The sequence below is a fragment of the Scatophagus argus genome, chromosome 20 (assembly GCF_020382885.2).
Source record: "Scatophagus argus isolate fScaArg1 chromosome 20, fScaArg1.pri, whole genome shotgun sequence".
NCBI classification, from domain to species: Eukaryota; Metazoa; Chordata; class Actinopteri; family Scatophagidae; genus Scatophagus; species Scatophagus argus.
The window spans coordinates 6,829,936-6,857,035 of record NC_058512.1 but is presented as its reverse complement, the minus strand read 5'-3'; the positions used below and the strand labels follow the sequence as shown (position 1 = coordinate 6,857,035).

At 39.5% G+C, this 27,100-nt stretch overlaps 2 protein-coding genes across 9 annotated transcripts in view; both read left to right on the top strand.

Annotated features, from left to right (window-relative positions):
• The window catches only part of znf462 (zinc finger protein 462), a 47,639-nt gene extending 30,981 nt beyond the window's left edge, over positions 1-16,658 (top strand). For all 7 annotated transcript variants that reach the window (XM_046374386.1, XM_046374389.1, XM_046374391.1 and 4 more), the window contains 8 exons: positions 1,407-1,525; positions 3,177-3,374; positions 5,822-6,077; positions 6,254-6,393; positions 7,199-7,422; positions 10,271-10,610; positions 11,544-11,682; positions 12,762-16,658. In XM_046374386.1, coding sequence (XP_046230342.1) covers positions 1,407-1,525; positions 3,177-3,374; positions 5,822-6,077; positions 6,254-6,393; positions 7,199-7,422; positions 10,271-10,610; positions 11,544-11,682; positions 12,762-12,966 — 1,621 coding nt within the window. In that variant the 3' untranslated portion in view covers positions 12,967-16,658. The remainder of the gene's footprint in view (positions 1-1,406; positions 1,526-3,176; positions 3,375-5,821; positions 6,078-6,253; positions 6,394-7,198; positions 7,423-10,270; positions 10,611-11,543; positions 11,683-12,761) is intronic.
• Positions 16,659-19,808: 3,150 nt separating this feature from the next.
• Positions 19,809-26,864, top strand: rad23b (RAD23 homolog B, nucleotide excision repair protein). 2 transcript variants are annotated; one of them, XM_046375367.1, is made up of 10 exons: positions 19,809-20,006; positions 20,610-20,691; positions 23,033-23,112; positions 23,442-23,623; positions 23,728-23,783; positions 24,610-24,737; positions 25,093-25,234; positions 25,345-25,472; positions 25,663-25,842; positions 26,065-26,864. In XM_046375367.1, exons 1-10 carry the CDS (start codon positions 19,941-19,943, stop codon positions 26,176-26,178), a joined length of 1,158 nt encoding a protein of 385 aa, XP_046231323.1. In that variant the 5' UTR covers positions 19,809-19,940; the 3' UTR covers positions 26,179-26,864. The 2 variants fall into 2 exon arrangements, with proteins under 2 accessions (XP_046231323.1, XP_046231324.1); XM_046375368.1 differs by lacking the exon at positions 19,809-20,006 and adding an exon at positions 20,077-20,190.
• The last annotated feature ends 236 nt before the right edge of the window (positions 26,865-27,100 follow it).

Sequence of the window (27,100 nt, the reverse complement as noted above, 5' to 3'; positions counted from 1 at the left end):
CAATGTATTGATCTTCCATTGAACACTCATCTATTCTGACTGTTTTGTTCCTTTAGCTTTTCAGTAGTCAGTTAGTTAGTTGGTTACTGGTGGTGTCAGCAAATATGGTTCAATACTACAACAGGAACTCACTCGAGCAGCTGTTCTAATGGAAATGCAAGAGAAGAACAATGTCCTTTGTTTAAACAACAAAATTGTACATAATTGCCACTGCAGTCTGATTTCAATGCTGTCTGTGGTGTGAGTTGCTTTCCAGCTGCTCCTTCTTGTTCCATTTCAATGCACAAAATGTTTTGTGGCCGCAAATTGCCGTCATCTCTATTCTTGGTGACTAATAAAATGTGTTTCCTGCGTGCTTCACAATATTGATATGTGTGATATACCTACAAGAGAGGAACCTTTTCCAATAAACCCTTATGTATGTGAAGGCAGTTTAAGTCCAATGCAGGAGTGGCAAATTCTGCCATGAGTAATGAAAACCACAATGTTGTGAGGTAATTGTATAATGGAAATACCTTGAATGGCTGTTGCTAAAATCATACTGACCATAAATAGTGCTAAAACGGGGTTTGATTGTTTGAAAATCTTAAGGATTATAACTTTAAAGGCTAATGATTTCTGTTCCTTACAGATATGCTTGCACATGGAGCAGATGTTTTGGATAGTGGATAAAAGTCATTTTGTTAGCCATGCACGCTATGTATATTATATACCTGAGCTGTTTTATACCAGCTGTTCTACAAGTAAAGTGGATGTTGAATTCATTTTTACACCTTACTCCGTTTACCCTACCACAAGTCTTCAATCTTCTCAAGATTTCCTGCCTTCTAGCAGAGTAAGACAAACATTACAGCCAGACAGGCATTTTGGTAGTATGATTTGTTTTATCCATCACAGAGACACAGACTGAGAGAGAGAGAGAGAGAGAGAGAGAGAGAGTCCCCATCTCCTCTGAGCTCCCAGGTGTAATCCCTCTGTACTGTATGTGCCCTGACCCAGAAAGAAGCTGCATTCCCATGCCACCTAGGAGGCTGGCATTAAAAACACAGCCACCGTCCCCACAGGCACTCACGCACTCATTCCCACCAGGGGATTGTGGGTAGATGAGTTCACCCCACGGCTCCTTGTTCCGTAGTCATTGGAAATGTTCGGCTGTTGTTTGTGAGGTAAACACAATCGAGCGCTTTAGATGCTGCTGAAAAACCCCGCTGTTGAAGTCATCAAAGTGGATGCTGTAGAGTAGAGCTTTCTCTCTCTCTTTCTTTCCTCTATGCCATTCTTGTCGATTTCTCTCTTTATCTGCTATCCTTTTGTCCTCATTTCAATTTTTTTACATCTTTTATCCTCTTATGTCACATCCTCTCTTGTTGTTTTTTTTTTTTTTATATATTTTGTCTCATTGCCAGCCTGGACAGACATATGCAGTCTCACCACGGGCACCACAAGCCCTTCAAGTGCAAGCTCTGCCCCTTTAAATCTGCCTATGTGAGTCGCTTGAAGAGCCACCTGCATAAGGCACACACAGGTAACAACACACACACATTAAATAATATTTTACAGCTGTATCCATGACTAACGAGGTGTTCCTGGGCCAGAATAGCAGCCTGTTGTTTATCAGCTTCCGCATAACAATACCGGGCTTGATTTAACTTATCTAGAACAATGCAACCAGTGGATTAGGCTGGAGGAGCAGTTTCACCATCACTGTCTACATTAGATACATCTAATTACACATCCAAAAGAGTCATATTTGGATTCAGATTTCAGCACAAGAAGCCCAGACGGATGCATTGTTAATACTGCTCTTTGGGAACATGGTGAGAGGCCCTCAGCATGCTGCAAATGTGAAGGCACACAGGTGTCTTTAGTTATATGTGGTTCCTTAATTTTAAAACTTTTTGCTTTTGACAGAGCCACTTGACAGTTGATGGCATAAACTTTAAAGCAATTTGAAATTTTAAAGCAAAAAAAAAAAAAAATCTCCACCTGGGTGATCAATACACAAGTGAAAGAAACAATCTTAGAAGGGGTAATTTTCAAAAGGCATTTGAGTGCTCTAAACTGTCTGATTGGAGAGAAGAAGAAGAAACAGCAATAAGAGTTAAAAATTGTGTGGATAATTGACAGAAACCACTGCTGTGTTATGATTTCTTTAACAAGTGGAGTTTAGTGATTTTGTATATTTTGTGACCACAATTAGGATTAAATTTTATCATTGTGACGCAGTTCTTTGTATGTGGGTCCTTGCTTGCTATTCAACAAGATAAAGATGCTTTTGATTTGATTGATTGTCATTTTATAAACATATCGTTTCCTTGTTAAACCGCCTGACTGACTGATAAATATTTAAATATTTAACAATCAAATCTGATTTGGTTTTAATGATGCCGTTCCTCAGGATTACTTCTGATTGTCAGATAAATATATTGAACAACTACAGGACTTAAGATGTCCTACTCTACCAAAACACACAGTAGCCACAACAGCATCAGTACAATCATATGCACGGCTCACCGACATGCACAAAACATTTATTTAATGTTGGTTCTTGTCAGTCCGACTCAGCAAATGTGGGCAGTTGAAATCAGCCCTGACCATCTGATTTTTGCGAGGTGCTCCATTCAGATGCCCTGTCAAACAACAACAAGCATCTGAACTAGCTAATGAGCTTCATACTAATTATGAAGAAAAAGTTTTCTCAATAACATTTTGCCTCCAGACTCGCCTCCTTTTTGTAGAACAAATACAAAAACAACTTGTAACTTTCAAATTAACTTTAAGGAGAGTGTACTGGGGAGCTGGAATGTACATTCAAACTAAATAAGTTATTTCACTACTTCATGTATATGTGTGATACCTCAAGATATTTTTATTTGAATTTTAATAGAATTTTAATAAATAAATGTTGCAGCTCAACATCTTCTCCATCAGAATTATGCTAATTAGTCCAAGGGGAGCAGTAAGTGAGTACAAGATGACATCCAGATTGGCTCACATGGGAGTAGCTTTGTTTGGATGTGTTTATTATCACTATGTTTTTATAAAGAATCTTCAGTCATTTTTAGGGCTCTGTTAATCACCATGTAATGTTTTTGGTTTTTCTGGTTTTTTTTTTTGTACAGTAAATATCATTAGATTAGTCAAACTGACTGATATGAATCTTGATTTTCCCTCAGGTGAGCAGCACACATACAAGTGCTTGTCGTGCCCCTTCTCCTCCATGACCATCAGCCAGCTGAAGGAGCACTCACTGAGAGACCACGGTGAGGCCCTGACCCTCCCCAAACTCCGGGCCGCTACCCAGGCTGCTCATGCCACCCTGAGGCCCTCCCGGCTGGCCACTAACACAGAGCAGACTCCGTTGGCTCCAGATGGTAATTACGTCATTTTATTAATAGATTTGAGATCACACCATAGGCCTGTAAAGCCAGATTTAGAAAATCTCAATTCAGCATCATAACAAAATGTAATGTAATACAGAAAACTGTAAAGGTTTCTTGGAGAAAAGGCATCATGTGGGGTTTGATTTAAAAAAAAAAAGTAAGTACGGTATTTCAAAGAGATTGACCTAATTTTCACGATATGACAGACAACAGCAGCGTCGAACATTTGTCATTCAGCAAACATTCAGCCTTTTTACTTGAAAAATGATTATTCTTAAAAACCAATTGTCAGTAAAGTTGCTGACTGATTTCCTCTAATCAACTAACTGATTCATCAGCTAATCATTGCACCCCTACCATACTGCTCTTGAAAAAGTAGCATAAGAAACATCATCAAATAAAACTTTAAAGCTGTTTAATTGACATTTAATAATTGTATATTTTCTTGTGAGGCTCTTCATCCAAGGCAGTTTTATTTTTTTATGTTAAAAATAACACATTAGATTTGTTGTAAATAAAATCCACAGTGAGCCACTGAAACAAGTCTGTGTCGTAATCTTTGAGGAAAGGAGCGTGCGCCCAGATGGAATAAATTATATGAGAATTTAAGAGCTTTACTGTTGAGGTTTGATTGCGACGCCTTTCTTTGCTGAGTATTTTCTATCACAAAGGAACCTTTGCTGTAGGTATGTAGGTGTCGCAGCGAACTCCTTGATGTGCTGCCGTGCAGTAGGAGTTTTAGTGGCTGTGCAGCCGCAGCTTTAGCTTGCAGACTGTTCTTGGCAGCAGCTGTCACCTTGCTGCTGGAGCTGTGGAATCTTCCCTGGAGCTGAAAGCAGGGCAACATTCCTCAATGCACCAACCACCACCGTCAGCTGTGCCTTACCAAGACAAGTGAAGCATTGAGAAAGAGCAGAGCTGACGTATTGAATGTTTTTCAGCTGTGCCAAACTGGCTACTTTCAGTCTTTATGTCTCAAATTGTGATTTTTTGCAGTAGAATAGAGGGCTTGTTTGGAAAAAATAAATATTTGATTTGGCTCTATTATTTACTTGGATTTTTTTGGTCAGTGGTTTGAATATGGCTACAGTTACACCTGCACCTATTTAAAACTATGAATATAACACCAAGTTTTTTGAACTCTGGCCAAATCCTCCATCAGTCCACACCTATTTTCAGACATTTTCTATCTCCCCTGCCTTCTTCAGCTCCTCACAGAAGTATTCCACCTGTCATTTATGCAATGCAATAGACTGTTTTGACCGTTAATCCATTCAAGAGGACACATCACCACCTTGCGACAGAATTTGCTCTCCATCTGGTATCTAATCTACATACGTCTCCACAATGCAGAGAGGATATTAAAAGTATGAATCAACTGTGGCATTGTTTGATTCGTATGAATTCCTCTGCTTCCTCTGCAAAAGTGAGATGCTGGATCTGAAGCACTTTATAAAGTTGAAGTTTAAAAGAATTTTTTTTTTCCTTTTTCTTCCATGATTCCTCACACTGTGTGACTGCTGAATGAGGCATTTTTCACATGGATAGATATTCTATTAGTGTCAGGGTGGTTTATTTATTGATGTGTTGGAGGCTCAAAGTAGGGCGAGAAGATGAGCTTGCTCACTGATATTATAGACTCTTGAGAAAGGGAATGAAGAAGGAAAGAGGTAGGGGACAAATGATGACACTCACTGTTATACTTCTGTATGTGTGGGGAGGTGGGGCGTTTGCTGGTCTTGTTTCTTTACGAGAGAGGAGGATCAAATGCTGTCTCCTGATAAACTTCCTGTTTATGTTAGAACATAATCATGAATTAGGAATAAACTTGGTCTACTGCGAACCTTAACATATATTTAACGTATATTTTCTCCCTAATATCAACAGTAGAGGTGGTTGAAGTACGCGGTTCCTCATACAACAATATAAAAATGCATTACAAGTAAAGGTCTTGCATTCAAAATACAAAATGTAAAGTTCATCAGCATGCAGCTGATGAACTTTGTAATTAAAGCATCAAAAGTGCTCATTCTGTTGGAAAATCTGCCCGCTCCAAAAGGTGACAAGATAAATCTGAGGGCCTTGAGATGATTAATGGGTTACAAAAGAAGAGCATCAGAGTTCAGCCACATAAATATGCCTTAATTCTTTGGATTTTCCTCTAATCTTTGCTTCTTTTATGAAATATTGGAAAATTTCTCCTCTGTGGTCTTTAGTCCATTATATTTTTAAATGAAACCATCTGAGAAGTTTTAAGGTCTTTAGTAGAACTGCTAACAGCTTATAAGCATCTGCAATGTGACATAGAGCCCCAAGTGGTCACAAGCCAAAAACCACTGACATTGTGTCTTGTAGGCTGTGCCATTTTTCACATGAATTTGCACGGTATCTAATATAATAATAATTTGTTATTTACAATAACATGATTTCTCTCTAAGATCCATCATACGTGGAGCCAGCGGATGTTCGTCAGCAGCTTAGTCATTACCAGCTGGCCTCCCGCAGTCAAATGTCTTCCCGCTCAACACCTGGTGGCTCTGCAGTGGCTGACAATCGACCAGACGGTGTCCTCACTTGTGAGTTCTGCGAGTTCAGCTCTGGATACATGCAGAGCCTACGTCGGCACTACAGGGACCGCCACGGTGGAAAGAAGCTCTTCAAGTGCAAAGAATGTTCCTTTTTCACCTGCTACAAGTAAGGAAACACAGAGAAGAATAGGAAAATGAAAGCAGTGTGGTATACATATGTATATGAATGCAAGTAACATACATTCCAAAGACAGCTGTGCAGCTAGACAAGCACTGGACAAATCAGGTGTTAGATTGTCAATAGTGTAATGATCCTTCTTTCTGTTTCTGAATCTCTCTCAGGAATACCTTCACCATGCATGTGGAGGCCGGTCACAACAACAGTGCCCCCGATAACCTCCCCAAAGACTTGCGCTGCCCTCTCTGCCTCTATCACACCAAGCACAAGAGCAATATGATTGACCACATTGTCCTGCACAGAGGTACACATCGTACAAAATGAAAGCAAAGAATAGTTCAACATTTTGGGAACTTGTTCGTGTTCTTGGAAACTGAGCCTCTCTACAAGGGTGTGGGATGTATCTGTTGGACAGTTTCTTGTCCTGTGTATGGAACTACCAAAATTAGCTGAATCAATTGTATTAGTGTTAATATCACATTTTATTTAGATGTAACAGCCAGCAATGGTGGTTTTGCAGCCATGTTGGCATTGGTTTGTTGACACCTCCTGTAGTTCTTTTTACCAAGTGGGAGATACGGTCACTGTCAGAAAATACTTCCATGTCCTACTCTGAATTACTACTTAGAGGCTTATCCTGTTCAGCTTGGAGGCTTATGCAGATTGGACAACATGACATGAATGTGGCATAACCTCATGTAAAATCCCAACTTGTCACTTGTTACACTTTGTTATTTCTACATATTAAATAAACAAGGTATGACATGTTAACTGGTGAACTTAAGAGGTGTCGGTCAGCAGACCCATTCCAACAGGGTTAGGCTAACGGTTTCCCCCTGGTTTCGGTGTATATGTTAAACTGAACTAATTGTCTCTTGGCTCAAATGCCACATTTACCATACAGACCTGTATTTCCAAAAATGTCAAACTATTTCTTTCAAAGCGATCACAGTCACAGTCAGGAATAAAAAGACATTTTATATCAGGACGTTCTTGAGAAGGTAACACTTCTGATGTGACAAGTTCGTAACACTTTTTGTGTTTTTATGTGAGAGGAAGTTTCTCTCCAACCTAATAGTCCATTTTGCTCTCTCCTCTTCATCCGCCAGAGGAGCGTGTAGGTCCGCTGGAGGTCAGCCGCTCCAAGCTGTCACGCCACCTTCAGGGCCTGGTGTTCCGATGCCACAAATGCACCTTCACATGCTCCAGTGACCAGGCCTTGCAGATGCACCTGCAGAAGCACGCTGAGATCAAACCGTACCAGTGCCAGCTCTGTTATTTTGACAGCAGTCGACGAAGCCAGCTAGAGGAGCATCTACGCCTTGAGCACAAGGTCAGATGAAGTCCACAGTAAGATGCTCATGAATTTACTGAAAGTAACTGACATACCTCACGTAATAGGTTTCTAAAATATGTTTTAAAAACTATGAAGAATATGGCCACGAAAGTCATTTGGCACATGGTAAACTTTCTGGCTTATCACAGATGCACAGTCTTCTTGAAAGTGGTTTATCAAAAAAAAAAAATGGTTTTAATAATCAGCCCGCTTAATGGCTTTAACATGAGATGTTTACAGCACTGTAATGTCAAACCGAGGCATGTGACAATCATCTGTTTATATTCCTTTTTCAATTCATTATGCCAACGACACCTACATCAAACTTACTCTCAGCAGTCAGCATCTACGTTGTAAAAAACATCACATCATATATCCTGAAATTATCTGCGTCCCAGATATCTGAATCTTTGAAAAGGACTGATGCAGTTGTTCTTACTATGTAAGTTAAATGGTTTCATCTTTGACCACTGAAGTCCAGTGGAAATCTAAGATAACCTACACACAAAAAGTATAAAAAGCTTCAGTTTCAGTAAAAATATTTAGCTGACAAGAGTCAGATTACTGTTGGACTATAAAGTCAGTCAGGAGTATATAAACCGTTGAAGATGTTTTGCCTACAAAACACATCTGCCCTTATTTTGTCCATTTTCCCTAAAAGTAACTTTTACCACATTTACGGGATTGATTAAAACAACATGATGGCATAGCTACACAAGCTTATAAAGACAAGATCAAAGAGTACACTGTTCCTTAACAGATAAGAAGATGAAAATATCAGTGAAATGGTTATTTAATGATACAGTAGAATAAAATGACTTGGTGCATACATATCAGATTCCTGGGGCTTCAGAATATTCTAACCACATCCAGGAGAGAAAAGGTTTCGTCTCTCGGTCTGCCTTAAAGGAGATAATTCATGAGATGATGTGAGAAAGCTGATCAGAGGTTTGAGTGCATTAAACTTGAAAGAGCACCAAGTTATCATTTTTCATTCTTTATCAGATCCCTGATTCTATCCATTGCATGCTGGGATAAGGTCCAGCCCTCCTGTTACTTAAAATAGGAATAAGCAGGTATAGATAATGGATAAATGGAGTTTAGTGGCAGACATGAGATGAACTGCAGCCACAAGATGACAACTTCACCGTCACTGATCAGCATGTATAGTTTTCAGCGTGTAAGATTTTTTGAAAACTGATACAAAATTATTTTAAATGATAGGGTCCTGAGTGGTAGAATATGATAACTGTGGATGCTCAGTAAAGAAAACTGGAAACCCTTCAGCTGTTGTGCTGAGCTTCAACTGAGTGATGTCATTTAGAATATTATGTAGATCAAGATCACAGTTATTACAAGGTTACTCCACACCAGGCAGCTGAGTTGGATCAAATATTCTTATCTTAGAAGAGCTCCAAAATCATCTTGCTTGGCCCCTTACTTCCAGTGAAGGGAAATCTTAATGCTTCAGCAAACCAAGACATTTTGGACAATGCTATGCTTCCATCTGTGTGGCAACAGTTTGGGGAAGGACCTTTTCCATTCCAGTATGACTGGTTGGATGAGTTTGGTGTGGAAGAACTTCACTGGCAAACACAGAGTCCTGAACTCAACCCCATCCAACACCTTTGGGATAAACGGGGATTGTGAGCCAGGCCTTTTGGTCCAACATCAGTGCCTGACCTCACAAATGCTCTACTGCATGAATTGGCAAAAATTCCCACAGAAACACTCTCAAAATCTTGTGGAAAACCTTCCCTGAAGAGTGGAAGCTGTTATAGCTGCAAAGCTGTTTATGTATTTAGAATATGATGTCATTAAAGTCTTATTTCTTGTATTTATATATTAGAGCTCACTGAGAGGTGCTCCTAACATCCTCTGACTTTTCGGTTTTTCCCAGCTGTATTTACATATGTGGTTTCAGTGCTTTTTGTTTCTATGAATTGAAATGAAAAATATTTCTCATATTGGATGAATTTTATTTTTGCCATCAGACTAATGTAAAGTATGTGTCTCAGTCTTGAAATGTCCATTATTGAAAGGGAGATCAACATAGCAGGGCTACTCCTGGGTGAGATACAGAGCTAAAGCTTATTAATGACGGGAAGAGTGGAAGAGCAAGCATTGTCACTCCTGGGAAAGAAGTTGCAGGGCTACAGCTCTGTGTCTTCAGGGAGTATGGTAGGAGGGAATTGCTCAGAAAGAGTGACGCCATCTGTGACAAAATACATAAGCCATGAGAGGATGTGGTTCGGTCATCTTCTTTCTTAAAATCATACTGTCAAATCATTTTAGTTGACACATCATCCTATGCTGCATTGCACAGTGTACAAATACACCTCTGGCTTAATATAAATTTCAGTCAGCCTTAAAACCTAAAGGTACTGTTGTAAAAGAGGCTACTGCTAAAATATTGACTTATTTTTACTGCGGTTTGAAAGTGTATTGACAGGGTGTGGATTTGTGTTATAGAATGAATAAATCTAGACCAGAAGAAAAAGTAGATATGCATCAAGATGCTTTGCTGTCTTAACCCATGTGTAAATTCTGCATTTCCAGACTTTATAATACAAGAAGAAGACAAGATATTACTCTTGAGATTGTTGGGAGCAATCAACATAAAATTCATATATTTATTCAGGTGTAACTTGCAATCCACTTTATAAAAAACAGAAATGAAGCCTGAAACACCCATAAATTTAATCTTTGTGCACATCGTTGTCACCCTTGGACTCATCAGTGTATTTTAAGGCTTTAACAAACTGCAGCAGAAAAGAAAAACAGCACAAAATACTGTTTGGAGCACTCAGTATCAAACTGGTTAACACCCCCTGTTTTTGATCAGGTTATCCGGAACTTTGAGCTGATGGGCCGGGTAAACCTGGACCAGCTGGAGATGATAAAGGATCAAGAGAGCAGTGCCGAAGAGGAGGAAGAAAGAGAAATGATGGAGATGGAGATGCTTGGAGGTGAAAAAGTAGCTGCTACAGGGGGGGAGGTGGAGGAGGAGGAGGATGACGAGGATGACGACGAAGGAATGGAAATGATGGAGAGCATAGTGCAGGAACAGAGAGAGATGGGCGATGAAGAGATGGAGGACAACATCAAAGAAGAAGAAGAGGAGGAGGAGGAAGAAGATGAAGAGGAAGTCAAGGAGGTGGAGGAAGAGAGGCCTGTCCTACAAGGTAAATACGGATGAAGTAATCTGATCTTTGTTGCTCTTCTGTGGGAAATAGTCTCAACTAATTTTCATCCTTACTCTGTTGGTAGACTGTGACAGAGTAAACACCAGATGTCACGTAATTTTAATTTGTTATCAAAACATCAACAGGCACCATTAATGCTTATTTCCAGTTAACAACACACCTGATCCTGTCTGTCAAAAACTGTCTTAGTGTAGAAGAAGAAACTATGTTGAGTTTGAATCATCCTTTTTTGTTTCAGAATGCAAAATACACGCACTGATGTTTGCTCAAAGAACAAATACTCCACAGTTGGACAGTCAAGACCAGAGCAGTGCTGAATAATATTTCACTGCTGTATGTGAGCCTATCCCACAACATATTTCTTTTGCATGACCTTTGGGATTACACCATAAATAGGTTTCTGCTGAAAGGTCATTTTCTGTCTTTTCTGTTCTCGGTTATTTTATATCAAGTTGTGATCCGTTCGTAAAATCTCCTGGACCCATAAGTAAGATGTATTGTGCACTGAGGAATGTGTTTTAGCTATTCTTTGTTTGTTTGTGTTTGTTTCTTTTCCAAAGTAGGCAAAGTCTCCATGTAATTCTGGATAGATTTTCTTATTTCATTCTCCTTGGTTATAATTCGCAGAGTTACTTGACTGGTATTGGTTGCGCACTGAAGTAGAATGCGTATTTCATGCCAAATATAACTGATCGTTCTTGGTCTACACAGGAGCCTGCATTAATTTCTAACACATTTAGAATGTATACTGTTTGAATTGTTGTATTATTCAGTATTGGATGTATGGAATATGCATTGTAAGCCTGATAATGAATATTTAGATTGTTTTCAAATATTACAACAACAGGAAATTAACATTTGTGAAACCACTGCTTTCTTAGACTGACTGATCATTTGAACTCTATTTCCCAGAGGTCCTTGCATCTCCCACCAGCAGCACCAACAGCACCTCTGGACCTGGGGGTGTAGAGAAGCGTCTTCCCTGTGAGTTTTGTGGCCGCTGCTTCACCAACAGCCTCGAGTGGGAACGGCATGTCCTGCGTCATGGCATGTTAGTATTTTTTCTTATTTCTCTGTCTCTTCACTTCTTGTGTGTGAGTTTGTGTACTTTCTATACACAGTAATTTACCATGGTTCTCTTTACCTGTCTTTCTGGTCTTTTTGAAAACAATAAGGACGTTCAGGTCTTTTTTTGGTAAAGGCATTCAGATGTCAAAGTTTTGCAAGAAGTGGAAACTATCTCTATTAGTGCTATACTGCAAGAAACCATTTTTAGCCACACCAGCAGCATGGCTCTATGGAGAGTATTGGGTGAATTTCAATGAAATTTAGTACAGACAGTCATGGTAAGATTATTCTGTAAACCAGGGATGGACCAGTCTGGCAAAGTTAAAAGTTCGACTTTACTGAAAATCACAACAGACAAAGATCAATACCAGGCAGACATGGAGACAAAATTATCCAGCCAGAGGGCAGGAGTCCAAATGGAAGAGGAGGAAAAAAAAGGCTTGATCACTAAATAGCACATTAGACAATCTGACTGAAAGTGAATGGGCAGGTATATTTACCGCAAGGCTGATGAGGAAGTGGGAACAGGTGGGCAAGGGGAAGACGGGTGATTTGAATGGCAAGAACATTGGGGTTACTGCAGGTCAGGAGGGAGTGGCAGGATCTGAAATGACAGAGAGTGTGTGTGCCAAAGGCAGAGAGCAGATAGAAAATGTGGCGCCAGAATCAGGCTGATGTTGTGACATGTGGTCCCGAGACAATGAATCCTAATGACTTTGGCAATCACCTAACTTTACCACTATGATGTTGACATTTGCGGTCTTGACAGCTATTGAATTATCATGAAAGGTGTTTCAGTAGCCTGAGTGTCATGTTGGCAAACATTAGCATGCTCACATGCTAAACAAACAAACACCTGGTAAACATACCTGCTAAACATTAGCATGTTAGCATTTAACTCAAAGCACACACAGTCTCTAGTGTGGCTGTAGACTTTAGTTCTGTTTTATCACAGTGTGTCTGCATATTTAAAATCACACCCTTTCTTTCATCACTCATATGTTTGTCCATATCTTTTAACATTGTGAAAGCATTTACATTTGCTCCTTCCTTCATGATTAGGATGGTTAACAACAGCCGAATGGACACCAGCACCGCCCCCGCAATAGAGGCCTCAGCTTCATCTTCCACTGGCCCCTCCCTGGACACAGGATTGGACCTGTCCAGCAATGGAAAAGAGGAAGGTGATCTGTCCCTTAGAAGTCAAAGTCAGTATGTGGAAGACAAAGAAATGCTTGACACCAAAAAGGATCAACAGTTTGGTTGAACTGATTGTGGCCTCTTGGGATATTGTACTAGAAACTGATAGCAATGGGTAGGATCAGCACTGAGTTGAATCTTAAAATAGGATGTCAAAGGAAGCGAAAAAACTGAAACTGAAAAAAGTGACTTCTTGTAAGTTGGCGCGTTAATAGATTTTAGGTGTTACATATTTAAGTATTAGGTTGTGCTGCATAAAACGGCTGAGCTCTTTAAATGGGCAGTCCCCTAGGACAGATTTTAATATATTGGTAACCAATAGTGAACAGAACTCTTTATTGCTGACATTCTGGTCAAATCTACAGTGAAAGATCCCACCTAGATAAAACTAAGATATTTATAAAGAATGTTGTCCAAAATGGTAAACTAAATTTAGCATTTTATGAATTGAAGCACCTTTTATACCCCCCCTCCCCCTCACCACCCAATCCCTGCTCATCCAAAACAGGGTTATTGTAAATTTACATAAAGTAAACAAACAAAATATTAAAGCATTTACAACCGTGGCCCGCTGTAGAGATACCTTTCGTTTCTTGTTAAACTCTGAGACCCTTTTCATCTTAGCCTTGTGTTAAATGTGTAGAAGTATTCCTTGGGGAAGAGTCGCACCTTATCTATTTTAGTGAAATTACAAACTTGTTTTCTTCATTTGTAGAAATACTGACAATTTCCCCTGATGTTTGTAGCAAATTGCTATATTTTAGGTCCCTTAATATTATACTGCGTATAAGCCTTCAGCCTGTGGCACCCTTATCATTTTGACCGTTCTCTGTTATTGTCCAGTAATCTCACCGACGTGATGATCTTTTAAGGAATGGAATTAGTTAAAATCTCCCCTCCCCTGTAGGATATGAAGTTGTTTGGAGTCCAGGTTAAGCAAAATCACAGTTAACTTGCGCTCTTTTCAGCTCAATATAACAGCAGAGATATGTTCAATGTGTCATGACTCTATCCATATGATGTAGCTATCCGTTAAGCTTAGCATAGCAAGAGTTAGCCTGAAACATCACTACGGGTTTTAACAACACTGGTGTAATATCATATCATCATGATCTGTAGACAGAAATTACACTTGTCTTTTCAGGGAAAAAATTGGATATGATACAGTCAAACTCTGTCCTCATACTATCTGTGCATCCACAAATTATAAATAAATGATCTGTTAAAAGACATATTACGAATAGGTCAATAAAGCAGAACCAGGTTGCCCTTGAGTGTGGCCTGGCTGACTGGATTGTATTGTGCAAAAACCAAGTTGACTACCAAGGCTGAGTGTTGAAGCCAGTGCCCAAGTGCCTTAAAATTCACTGATACTATATGGCTATAAATGGCTATAATTGCTTTAACAAAGAAAAAAAACTGGTTTGAAGTACCTGGAAATCACCCAACTTCTCTCTCAAAATAAAATTTCACAAGAATCTTTGGCCTTATTTCACTTATTTCACTTCTTCTAATGTGTGTCTTAGTGGCAATTTGGAAAGTTTTTGTTGAATCTGAAAGGTCACATTAGATTAAGTTAGATTTGACTTCATTGTGGCTGCATTATAAATACCAATACCAGTTGTAACATTTCTGATTCTAAGATTGGAAGATTGTCTGGAGAGAAAGGTTATGCTATTTATGAAGAAATGCTGCTTGTGATTTCTATAAGTGTGTTTTTTTAACACTGTGAGCACCTCAAATGGAATTCTATATAATAGGTGTGTTTGGAACCATGTTTCTTTGATTGACAGATGTCTCTGCCTTTCACAGTCAGCCATGGTGATTACCTCAATTCCATCCAGGTTCCTCCACATCACCCGAATTTGTGTTTTCGGTATCCAAATGACTGCCAGTCTGGCATCAAGGTTTAAGCTCAAATCTTGTGCTTTAAAATGTTTCTTCAGAAACTTATGGCAGATGCCACAGTTTTCCTACCGCCTGTCATCCAGTTTTGATGTGATGAGATACACTGAAAAGACAAGTGTAAGCAGGTCAGAAAGCCCTAAGAACATGTGTTTCCACGGGCAGTGTATAAAGTATATTTGCCACCAGGACTGTGTTGAAGATTGGTGTCAAATTTCCCAACTTTAGCCCCTTTAAATTTTCATCCTGTATTGACACGGCCTGCATTTGTGTGCTTCTTTTTAGACAAAGTTGTCACGTTGTTGTTGATACTGATAAAAGGCAGAGATTGTATTGTTGGAAGTTGCTGCTTGAATGCCCTAAAGCCTTATAAGATGATAAATAGCAATTAAGTCAAATTTAGGTCCACTTCCATTAAGACCAATGAGGAACAACAAAAGAGTCTAAAATAAAATGGCTGATTACTACAATATCACATTTGTAGAAGAGCGCAATTTATGTAATTGTGTTCTTGGCACTAAAATACTTACCTATCCTGCTGTGTTTGCTGCTGTGATTGTCCTTCCTGAACATTGAACCATTGATGGAAATGGGAAATCTGGGTTTGGATCATAGAATTTTGGAATTAGAGTTCTACAGGTGGAACCCAGGTGAACTACATGTTTGCAGCCATGTATAGAAAACAAAACTACTTGTTAAGTGTTTGAACTGTGGTGTTTCAGAAAGGATACGTTAACCCCTTTTCCTTTAGGTGTTCTTTTAAAAAAAAGAAGAAAAAAATAAATCTTAAGATGATAGCTAACCCTCAGGGGCTTTTTGAGTCCCCAATCCAACATTATTACACTGTTGTACAATGTCTGGTTACAATGAAAATTATCTCCTTTTTTGTACTGTAATGGGATTGAGCAGAAAGGAAGAGCAGTGTGGTTGTTCAATATTTAAACACAAAATGATACAGTTCTCTACTAATCAACAGCCAGTGCTTTTATTGTGAAGGAGAAAAACATGGCAAGGTCAGAGACAAGAAAAAAATGTCCAGAAATCCAGAATTTGCTTGGTCCTTTACTGGGATTGACCACCATGTGGGTTCCCAGCAAAACTAGAGATACCTTTGAGATCTAGCTCGCTCATGTCTAGTCTGAAATGTGACACTCCAGTATCTTCTTTCCATGACCGCTAAGGGCATCAGCTCACTTGCCCAAGTAGGCCTGCCCATAGTCTACCCAGGTGGGAATGTAGCAGCCCCACTATGCTCCTCAGTCCTTGTTAATATCCAGAAAACCGATTGAGTTGGTGCTGAATCTCAAAGCCCATTTTCTGTTTTTCAGGACCAGCTTGTAGCTTTTTGGAAGTAAAAACTGTTAGACAACTGTTGTAAAAAAAATAATAAGCTTTTTAAGGCAGCTTGTTGCCCAGATTGAAAGTCCAGTGTAAACCAGATGATAAACTTGGATGATCTATGTAATGAAGCTGTCAACCCAAAATTGTTTGTTGGTCTGTGATCATTTTAATAGAAAATGACTATGAAGCCCTCACTGTGTGCAGTCTCCTGACTGTAATATTCCCAGTTTACCCAAAGGTACACCCCTGCTGACAACACACTGGATACTTGTATATATGTTTGGTTTCTTTCCAATGCATTTCTCTTTTCAGACTGTTGTCTCCATAGTTTGACACTAGAGTCTCTCCTTCTTGCCTTTCTTCCCATATAAATCTGATTACCTGATGGTGGGTTGTGATGTTGCCTAGAATGATTGTTTACAATTTTATTCCATTTATCTCTGGATATTCTGTAAATATTGTAATTCATTGTCTTTTTTTAACTTGATAATAAAGTTATCAGATAACAGTTAACTGTGTTTATCTCCTCTTTGTACAGATGCATGTAAACTCATTTAGGGCTTTTTCCTTGTAAAATAGCTTTCATATATTTTCGGCAGACTTGATACACTAAATATCGTACATGACATGACTTCCTCACAACATCCGCTGCTCCCTAAATTAGTGCATTATGCATATCAGCACAGATGTCAATGTATTAAGATTCCCTGATAACAAGCTACCTGAATAGCAATTGAGAATAAGTTGACAGTGAAGTGCATCACTGTCAAGGGCAAAGGAACTAGTCAGAAAAAAATCTTTTAATGCCTTCTTTTGTAATCATTATTAAAATTAATCAATTACAGGGTATTTTCATTCTCATAAATTAAAAAAAAAAATCTTAGAGGCAGTCGTTTAGATTTTGTGGCAGTGAGACATACTGAAACTCATTTGCATCTCAGGGTTCCTCAAAAGGCCATGAGGCAGCGGCTGGGGAGAGGAACAAAAAATCTGATTTTCACCATTAGAGCCAGCCTTATCTTACTAAAATAACATTATTTCCATCGTTTTTTTGACACAGTTGATAATTTAAGGATCCATCCTTAGTGACAGTGGACAATTGGTCAGTCCACCACCAGACTCAAAATATCTTTCCAACTATTACTTTAATTACCATGAAATTTGCTACAGATATTCATGGCTACCAGAAGATGAATCCTGATGACTTTGGTGGTCTCCTGCCTCTTACTTTAAGGCCACGAGATTCACATTTGTGATTTTAAGTGAAATGTGAAGCAGCTATTGGATGGTGGACATTCATGATGCCCTCAAGATGAACTGTAATAAATATGGTTTTCATCTTGTGCAAATATTAGACCAGAATTTATATGTGTGAAATTGTTTGGTTTGTGACCAAATACCTGCTGACATACTCCCATCAGCTGTACTTTGTGTTTAGAGCTAATCTTAGTTCAGCATGCTAACATGCTGAACTAAGATTGTGAGGTATGGTAAAAATTTCTGTACCTACAAATCATCAGTGGGTTGACATTTGTTGTGTAATATTTGCTTTTGAGTTATTAAATGTGAGTAGAAACAGACACATTTAATTACCTCTTCAAAGTTAATTGTGTTCCTCAGAAAATACTATGTGCAGCATGTTCCCCATTCTCAGTGACATATAGGATTTTCTTTGTAACATGTCCACAGAGCCCTTGGAACAACCAATAATAGTCCCGACAGCTTGTCCACAGGAAATAGCTTCAGGCTGAGAAGGCATCTCAGTGGCCTTCACTTTGTGTTACGCCCTTCCACCCTTCTGTTGCTCTCTCCCTCCCTCTCTCTCTCTCTCTCTCTCTCGCTCTCTTCCACTCCACACCCTGCAAGAGCTTTGCTGACCAAAACCACAAACTCTCCTCTTTGTGTGTAACGTACAGGCATTAAAATACTGCAGCTTTTGCACCATGTGTAGCACAGGTCATTGAGATCATCAAGTTCAATCAGCCATGTTTCCCTTTTATCGTTTGCTGTTTGTTTTTTCATTTTGTCGACATCTCCAAACAGTATGTGTAGGTGTAATCTATTTGTAGTGTCTTTCTACGGAAGGTCTCAACTTCACACATGTCCTCAGCATTTCCTCTCTTGCCTATTTTAGACGGGGCCAAATCTTTATTTCACGGGTCTAACATCATCTCTTAAAAATATCTTCAAGTCACCAGGGATCTGAATGTAATCTCTGTGGCTCACCACTTCAGAGGGGGCCGATGGCAGACTGACGACCCCTGGAGACAGGAGCAAGAGGCACAGCCACAGCGGGGAGAGGGGAAAGGAGGACACTGCCGCTGCTGCTGAGTGGAGCAACATAAGGAATGCCTGATGAGAGCATGCTCCGGCCAAGGCAGGCGAGGGCACTGCTCCTGTCATAATCACTGGCTGGGGAGAGAATTGAGGGGAGAGAGAGAAGTGAGTCAGGACAGAAGAAGAGCAAGAGTGGTAGGAGGACAGGAGAGACAGTAGAGAGGAGCAGCAGATAAACAGAGTCACACATGCTGTCATAGAAAGTGAGTGGGAGTGATCTGGGAATAAGTGAAAAGTGGCCTGGGGAAGAGACCCCATTGAGCCCCAGCATATAATCTCTCACACTTCATAGTCCTCTCAGAGTCAGAGCTAAGTAGCATGGCAACATGTGAGACAAAAGTCAATAAAGCCTCTGAATGCTGAGTGCAGGATACTGAAATTCCACCATTGAAGCTCCAAGAAACAACTTATTTATCCAAATGATAAACTGCAAGTAAGATGTTTAAATCTGTCAGGGATTCTTGAAGCAGAAATTAAAATTAGCTTAGTTAACAATGCATTTGCTTAAGTGATCAAGTTGTTACTTTATGTTACTTACATGGTATGTACTTACATGGTATGTACGGGGGCAGCCGTGGCCTAGAGGTTGGAGAAGCGGCTTGTGATCGGAGGGTCACCGGTTCGATTCCCCCACTGGACGGGCAGGAAAAATTTGGGTGTGGTGGAGTGATTAATGCGAAAAATACTCCCCCCCTCTATTAGCCGGCTGATGTGCCCTTGAGCAAGGCACTTAACCCCCCAATATGCTCCCCGGGCGCCTGATGCTGCCCACTGCTCCTGTGTGTGTTTCACTGCATGTAATTTGCCGGGTGTTGCATGTGTGTGTTCAACTAAGGATGGGTCAAATGCAGAAGACGAATTCAGTGTGTGTATGTAAAAATATATATACTGCCAATAAAGTTGATTCTTCTTCTTGTAGTATTGGAAGTTTTAATTAAAGCAATAGTGGAATATCTACCCAAGTACTGGGGTTTACTTTGAGTACTACAGCTTGCCCGGTTACCAGAACATTAAAATCCTGGACAATCCTACGTACCATACCATTAAAATTTAATTATTAAATTCTGCTTACATGTTAATGCATCAGTAATTATACAATTAAAATAGCACACTATAACAGTATAAAACTTAAGAACAGCCATGAGTACATTTTGCTGATAATACTTATACTTGTACAATGTTATATGCTGTAGTCTCTTTCTTGCAATTAAGTATTTTTTAAACTGATTGTGTATTACGATTTATGTGATTTCGAGTGAATTAAACAAAAAACAAAAAAGAAATGTCCATGCAATTCCAAAGCTCATCACTAAGGGCGCTGTTTGCCTAAATATTGTCCATAGAAGAAGAAAGTCATGGCGGCTGACAGTTTGTAATGAGCTAACGAAAACAGCCAAGATTCTTGCAAGTTGGACCCGCAACGTTTAATATAAACCCGGGGATAAAAACCTCGTCAAAATGCAGATAACTTTGAAAACCTTGCAACAGCAGACGTTCAAAATAGACATCGATGAAGAGGAGACGGTGAGAGCTGAAACCAAGCATTTGTGGAGGGGGTGGAGTGGGAGTTGGGTAGCGTTATGTCCTGGAGCCGAGTAGCTACTTCAACGCTAGCTTAGTTTTTGACCGACAGTTGGGCGAAAAAATGTAATGGAACGATAACGTCGGCCATTAATGCCTGTCGTCCACTGCACAGTTTAATAAAATGGTACATTCTTCAGCTTTAACCGTTGTCTTTTACTTTCGATGAGACTGCACATGACCTAGCTACGTTAACGTTAGCTAAATACACAGTCACCGTTGATTGTTGCACTTTTTTCAGTAGATATGTAAAGGTTTTTTTTTTAAAACTTTGATTTAACGTAAGGTTTAAACTGTTATTACTCTTTATCAGTCTGTAACGTTAATTTTAATTCAGTTTTCAACACGCTTTCTGAGGTACATAAGTGCAGTGTCATGTCTGTTGTGCTTCAGTTTTATAATGAGAGTTCACACTTTGGACTTCTTTTTCAAACTTGCGCTGTAGGTAAGGCTGGGCTAAACTGTGGTGGGAGAACCGATTCGTTTAATTTCACAGAGAGGATAAAGTAGTAACAATAAAGTAATAACAAATTATCTTTTTCACAGGTGAAGACGTTAAAAGAGAGAATTGAAGAGGAGAAGGGAAAGGACAATTTTTCAGTTTCTGGACTGAAGCTGATATATGCTGGTATGTTACAGGCTTTCTCTTCTTATATCCTCACATTTTTGTGTATGTTTGCCCTCCTTTCTTCCTTCCTCGCTATAGAGCCAAACTTGACAAAATGCCTTGATTTTCAGTTTTGATGAAAATTGTGTTACACATTTAGAAACTCCTTTGAAATGACTGTGTTACTGTAAAATATGTTATTGTATTTATTGCAACCCTTTACACTGTCAGTGATGGTACATTAGATTTTCTAATAGTGACAGATGTGGTCCGTCAACAAACTACACAAGACTCATTCAGGTCTTGAAGTTCGTTGCTCATCAAATGTTTTCAGCGTTCAAATTGGTGTTTAGTCTCACTCTCCACTTGTTCTTTTGGACAGAGAGGCTGCAGAGCCTGGTCTAGTTCAGCTACACACTGCAGCTCAAGCCCAGCCCCAAACCCTAACTGGACCTCTAACCTAACTATTAGGTCCAGAGATGTGGAGCTGGACCACCCATTTGGTTCTGCAGTTGCTTGGATAACTGTAGCTGTTAACTTGTTGAGTGGATGTAGATGCTGTGTTACCAAGCTGTCTTTGACAGTTTGCCTTCATTCTAGTGGTTTATTGTGATTTATATTGGCATTCACATTTATCTTGTCTGCGTGTTGAATACTCTACAATCAAAGGGAGTCTAGATTTATCTTGAAAGCTAAAATGGATCTTCCAAGAAGATAGATTGTATTCACAGGGCTCTAGAAACATGAATTGGTTCTACAGTAAAGGTATATACAGGATTTGTTGGTTCTGTTTGCAAACACACCACTCAAAGAAGGAACCCCCTTCCCAGCTCAACACAAAGAAAGAAAGAGAAGCTATGGTCAACTGTGCTAGACAGTGAATGAAGAGAGGAAGTGGAGTTATTTAGAACAAAGGAGCAAACCAATGAATCATATAAATAAAACGTTACTTTCTGATTGTTTCACAGTTATATTCTAAGGCGCAAATAAACACGCCCACATCTCTGCACCTTTCTGGTACAACCCTGCTGAAGCCCACGCTTCATTCTGTCTGTTGTTTGTAAGCCTGCATGAAAATGTTCTGGAGTTCAAATGCAGTTGTCAACCAATAGCAGCATTTTAAGAGTGTGGTATACCTCCAGGGTATTGCAGAAATCAAGGCAAAGATAGTTTTTTGAAACCTGAGTTCAGGTTGCATCTCTTGCTGCTGCACACTGATAAATAATTGAAACTGTTGGCTTGTGGTTACCTTCCTTACAGCACTATGCAGTTCCACTGTTTTAATGGAGAACAGTATGGCATTTTTGACTGCAATCCCTTTGCCCATATCAACTGATAAGAACCTGCTTATACCCCCTTTGATCCTCCTGCAGTATATAACTTACATATACGTATATTGAAATAAACAATATTAGAGGGTACTTCTGTGCTTGAGATTAGAAACATAGCAGGTGCAAACAAGTGTTAAATAGGACCTGGAAGACCTAATTATTAGAAGTTGTTTTAGTCTGTTGTCTGTCTTTGGCTTAGAGTTGAATCAATGACCGAGCCTTTAAATAGTGTTTGTTGAAACAGAAGTTGCCCAACTCTGCCTTTCTGCCAGTCATCTTATGTCAAATTTTGACTTGCTTTGGTAGAATGTATGAATTGTAGGTAAGAAGCTAATAGAGCTGGTGCACTGTTATGCTTATTCATTGAGAAGCCTAAATTAATTTATTTTGACCATGTCATTTTAGACCCTCAGTCAGAGTGTGCAGATATAAAAATGCAGTGTTGCAGAGCCGGTTAACAGTTGCTAAAGGCTTGCAATGTCTTTTTCTGTTTATTAGGTAAAGCAGGTGCATTAAAGGTACAGTAAAGCCTGGTTTTCTGAAACGGTTTTAATCTCCTGTTGTTTATAGCAAGAAACACATCTGTCTGTCAGACAAATATTAGTCAGATGACTGCAAAGGTTGCAGCTCGGGTAAGCATAAGTATTTCATAACATCCCAGCCTTCATTTGTTTAAATAAGCTGTTTGCAGTTGTCTGTGTTTTTGTCAGTGTGAAAAATTCCCAGTTATCCCACTGCACTTTGTGTTTTACCATCAAACATGACAAACTCAAAGGGAGGGTGAAAACATTTTCTGTCCATTGTGTATGTGTAAGCATACTGTAGCATTGTAGGCACTGGGTTTTTTACGTGACCTGCTTAAAGTTGTTTCTCAGGCACATATATGGCCCGAGACAAAACCGTCAACAACCCTCTATTCAATGATAAAATGTGATACCATCTTTTGTTACATCCCTGCATGTTGTTCCAGAGCTCATGGCAGGCAGCGTCAAGAGAATTATGACTCAGTTTTCTGCTTTTCTGCTTCCCAGGTAAAATCCTCAACGATGACACAGCTCTCAAAGAATACAAAATCAGTGAGAAGAACTTTGTGGTCGTCATGATGACAAAGGTTAGCAAATTACACATAGTTTAGTTTTTGATGATTTTATTTTTTGTGGAAAATTATGCCACTGAATGTTATCAACATGAGCTAACAGTGTAATTTGATTAGGTTTTGCAACTTTCTCTTTCCGCTGCTATCTATATCAAGGGAGTTCAAGACCATGTTTGGCTTTATTAGTAGGATTTAGCACCTCAAAGTGAAATACAAAACTGCCATAACATTGTGATGACAACTTATTATAAGCAAATGAACCATTGTGACTATGCATTCATTTATTATATACTCAAGTGGTGTTGGAGAAGTAAAATATTTTTCTGTTCAAAACCGTCTTGCAGGCCAAGACTGCCTCAGCCGTGTCACAGCCCTCTCCTGCCACCTCAGCTCCCAGCACTACAGCTCCCACAGCAGCTCCTGCCTCGTCGTCCAGCTCGGAAAACACCACACAGCGTTCCTCTGTAGACGACAAACCAGAGGAGAGAAGCTCTTCAACTGATGAACCAGCTTCCACTCCTGTTGGGTAAAGATGGGTCCATGTTTTTGGTCTACCTTTCAGGGTGTATTGCTTTGACAAGTGAATGATGTGCAGATCATGCCTCACCCAAGGTCTGTTTTCCTTTGCAGAAGCTCAGAGGCTTCAACAAACACAAACCTAATTGATGAGGCTGTTTCAACTCTAGGTAAGGCTCTATTTATAAACATAATCTGTCTGTCATTATTGTGTGGCATTTGTTCAAAAATTACTTTTTGCCTCAGTGCCTGTAGTCCTCCTCCCTTATGCAGTAAGTCTGTGGGCCCACATGTGAATCGAGGATGTTGGTTCATTTTGGCCCAACCTGTTTTTTTTTTTTTTAATGGATATCCATTGCATGCTGGGATTGATGTATCTCAATCAATAAGCACCCAGATACTGTGGCTCAGCGAAAATGTAATCCCACAGTTCCCCATGGCTACATGGTGTAAGCTTTGCAAATATTGCATTGCTCAGAGCATATCCTGTCAGTCTGAATTATTATGACTTTATGTAGCCACTGATGTGAATTTGCAGCATTTTAGGCAGGTTGTTTATGCAGGGATGCAGTAGAGAAAGGCATCTTTCTGTTTACTGAATCCTCAAATTTTCTTCCCCTGCCATGTATTAAAGTTTTGCACAACTGGTGCTGATTATTTTGTTTATTATGCTGTCGTAGTATTCAGTTTCAGTTGTGTTTTCTGTGTTATGTAACCTAAAATGCGTGTGAGTAGTTTGTCTTCTGCTTGGATAGTTTAATGTTTTGTTACATCTGAGTGCCATGCTAGTGCATGTCCATGACCCATGAAAGTAAATGACTAAAACATATTTTTATGTTCAGCAGTAACACAAATACTGGATATTTCAAAGTGATTTTCCGAAATGGTTTTAAAGCTGGCTAATCACTGCACTTGACAAAACAAAAACTGACCAACTGTAAAGGCTAGTCCCTTTGTAGTGCCACTACTGATGAAGCTCTTTCTGTTTCCTTTCAGTGACAGGCCCATCGTATGACGCCATGGTGAATGAGATGATGCTCATGGGCTACGAGAGGGAGCAGGTGGTAGCAGCTCTGAGAGCGAGCTTCAACAACCCAGACAGAGCGGTGGAGTACCTGCTCACTGTAAGAACAGAGTTATGTCTGTGAAATATCTATTACAGTGTGTCCTATTAGGTCATACTTCAGTGTCAGGATTTTGTTCAAGTGTTGTTAATATATAGGATTTTTTTTTAGTAGTTTAGGGCCTATGAACTTTGTGGCCTGACATTGACATTCATAACATGGTGATACAAATGTTCCACCAATAACCACTTCTCAAAAACTCTTTAATCACAGTCCCAAAATTACATGATAAAACCCACAAACTTTAAACTGAAGAGGACTACGAGTAACCCTGAATCTCAATCAAATAGTGACACCTTAGCTTTCTTACTAGATGCGTTGTTTGACTTGTTGTCTATCTTCTGACATTTTTTAGGGTATTCCAGGCAGAGATCAGACCCGTGCAACAGGACCTGATGCAGCGGTGCCTCCGGTGAGTGGAGCTCCTGCTCCTGCTGCTCCCACAAGTGGTGTTAGCGTCCCTGCCAACACTGGCTCCTCACCAAGCGCTGGGGGAGGTAAATAACCAGTACTATTCTGCATATTCCAGCCGCCTCAGTGAACAAATTAGTATTTGTTTCTGTTACTATGCTTCTGTGACTTTATAACCCATGCTTTACTCTTTCAGTCAATCCCTTGAATTTCCTGAGAAATCAGCCCCAGTTCCAAGTGATGCGACAACTGATCCAGCAGAACGCAGCCCTGCTTCCTGCCCTGCTGCAGGAGATCGGCAGGGAAAACCCCGAGCTGCTGCAGGTGAAGTACTGACAGCACTGAAGTACTGATGTTGTGTGGATAAGTGTGGATATGCTGTGGCCCAACTTTGCTTTGATTTAAAAAGTTCACAGTTTAAGGGTTGACTTTACACATGAAGTTTAAAATGTGGGCTGAAAAGTGCCAAGAAACAGTGAGCAGTCACACCTTATTTGTTCATTTACCCTTGTAGGAGATTAGCAACCACCAGGAGCAGTTCATCCAGATGCTGAATGAACCTAATCCAGAGGCTGTGCCTGGAGGTGGTGGAGTTGGAGCAGGAGTAGCTGGAGGGATGGCAGGCAACGCACCCGGCGGGAGTCACATGAGCTACATCCAAGTCACACCACAGGAGAAAGAGGCCATTGAGAGGGTGAGGAGGAGCACAACACTGACTAACCTTTTCCCTCAGTCTGAAGTTCAGAAGTGCTGGAATGTGACACAAAACTCTGCTGAAGTTTCCAAAATTCCTCAATTTAGTTTTAATCTTTCACATAGTAGAGACTGAAAAAAAACATGAAAAAACAAATTGACATGTGCTTTATTAACGTATTCGCTAATCGCTAATTTTGAACTGTTGTCACTCTTGTTCCAGCTAAAAGCCTTAGGATTTCCAGAGGGACTTGTTATACAAGCCTACTTTGCTTGTGAGAAGAACGAGAACCTGGCCGCCAACTTCCTTTTACAACAGAACTTTGAAGATGATTAAAAGAGCCATCTTCACTTTCACTTTTTGCTTATTTCCTTCTCCACTTATTGATTGTTGATATTGAATTTATGTGCAAAACAAGCCTTTTACATTTCCCTCAAAATTTTATTCACTACTTTCAAATTCACCTTTCTTAATAACACTGGATCATTATGAGCCAGAGTACAAGGACAAGTTGTTGTTTGTAATGAGTTTGAAATGGAGGAGAAATTAAAGTACAATAACTTTGCATCAGAAATCTGTGTGCTATTGATTTTTTTTTAATAATTTAGTTAAGACCAATATGATTTTTTCATAAGGAAAATCAATACGGTTTGCAATGGCATTATGTATCACATTATAAGTGAGTTTATATCCAGGGTGTATCTGAAAGTAATGACAGTATTCAGACAGTCTTATTGTTATCTTTTTTTTTTTTTTTGAAGTTTACAATTTGTTGAGGTTAAAAGAATTAAAGCTGTGCATAATAAGCAAGAATAATGGCACTTGTTTTTTCTATTTAACATCCCTTATTTGCTTGTAAATCAACTCGGGTGTAGTCAGGAAGCTGAACTGCAATGCAAATGTGAAGGCATTTTAACATGTACAATACAGTTTACATGCATGTGGTGCATATGATTTAGCTGCAATGACTGTCATTTTTACAGAAAAATAAAAGTTTTCAAAATAAAAGTAAAGCCACCGTGTATTCTGCAGTGTTTGCATGGAGTGATATTATCATTTGAGCGTAGTCTCAATTTATTGGTAAGTTTTTTGTCCCCTAGAGGCCTCCACCACCCCCCAGAAATCTGACATCGCCTGATAAACCAAATTCCTGGACTGTAGGCCAACAAAAGGCAAACTGCTCTAGAATGAACATTAAATTGTGACTAAAACTCACTTAGTGGGCCAATTAGTGTTAATATATGAGAGTTATCAATGT

What these genes read in the sequence shown, in the direction of transcription:
- rad23b (XM_046375367.1), top strand. Translation starts at nt 19,941, where the DNA reads ATGCAGATAACTTTGAAAACCTTGCAACAGCAGACGTTCAAAATAGAC. An exon ending in CCAGCTTCCACTCCTGTTGG is followed by an intron (nt 23,624 to 23,727) that starts GTAAAGATGGGT and finishes TTTCCTTTGCAG; the next exon opens with AAGCTCAGAGGCTTCAACAA. An exon ending in AAAACCCCGAGCTGCTGCAG is followed by an intron (nt 25,473 to 25,662) that starts GTGAAGTACTGA and finishes TTACCCTTGTAG; the next exon opens with GAGATTAGCAACCACCAGGA.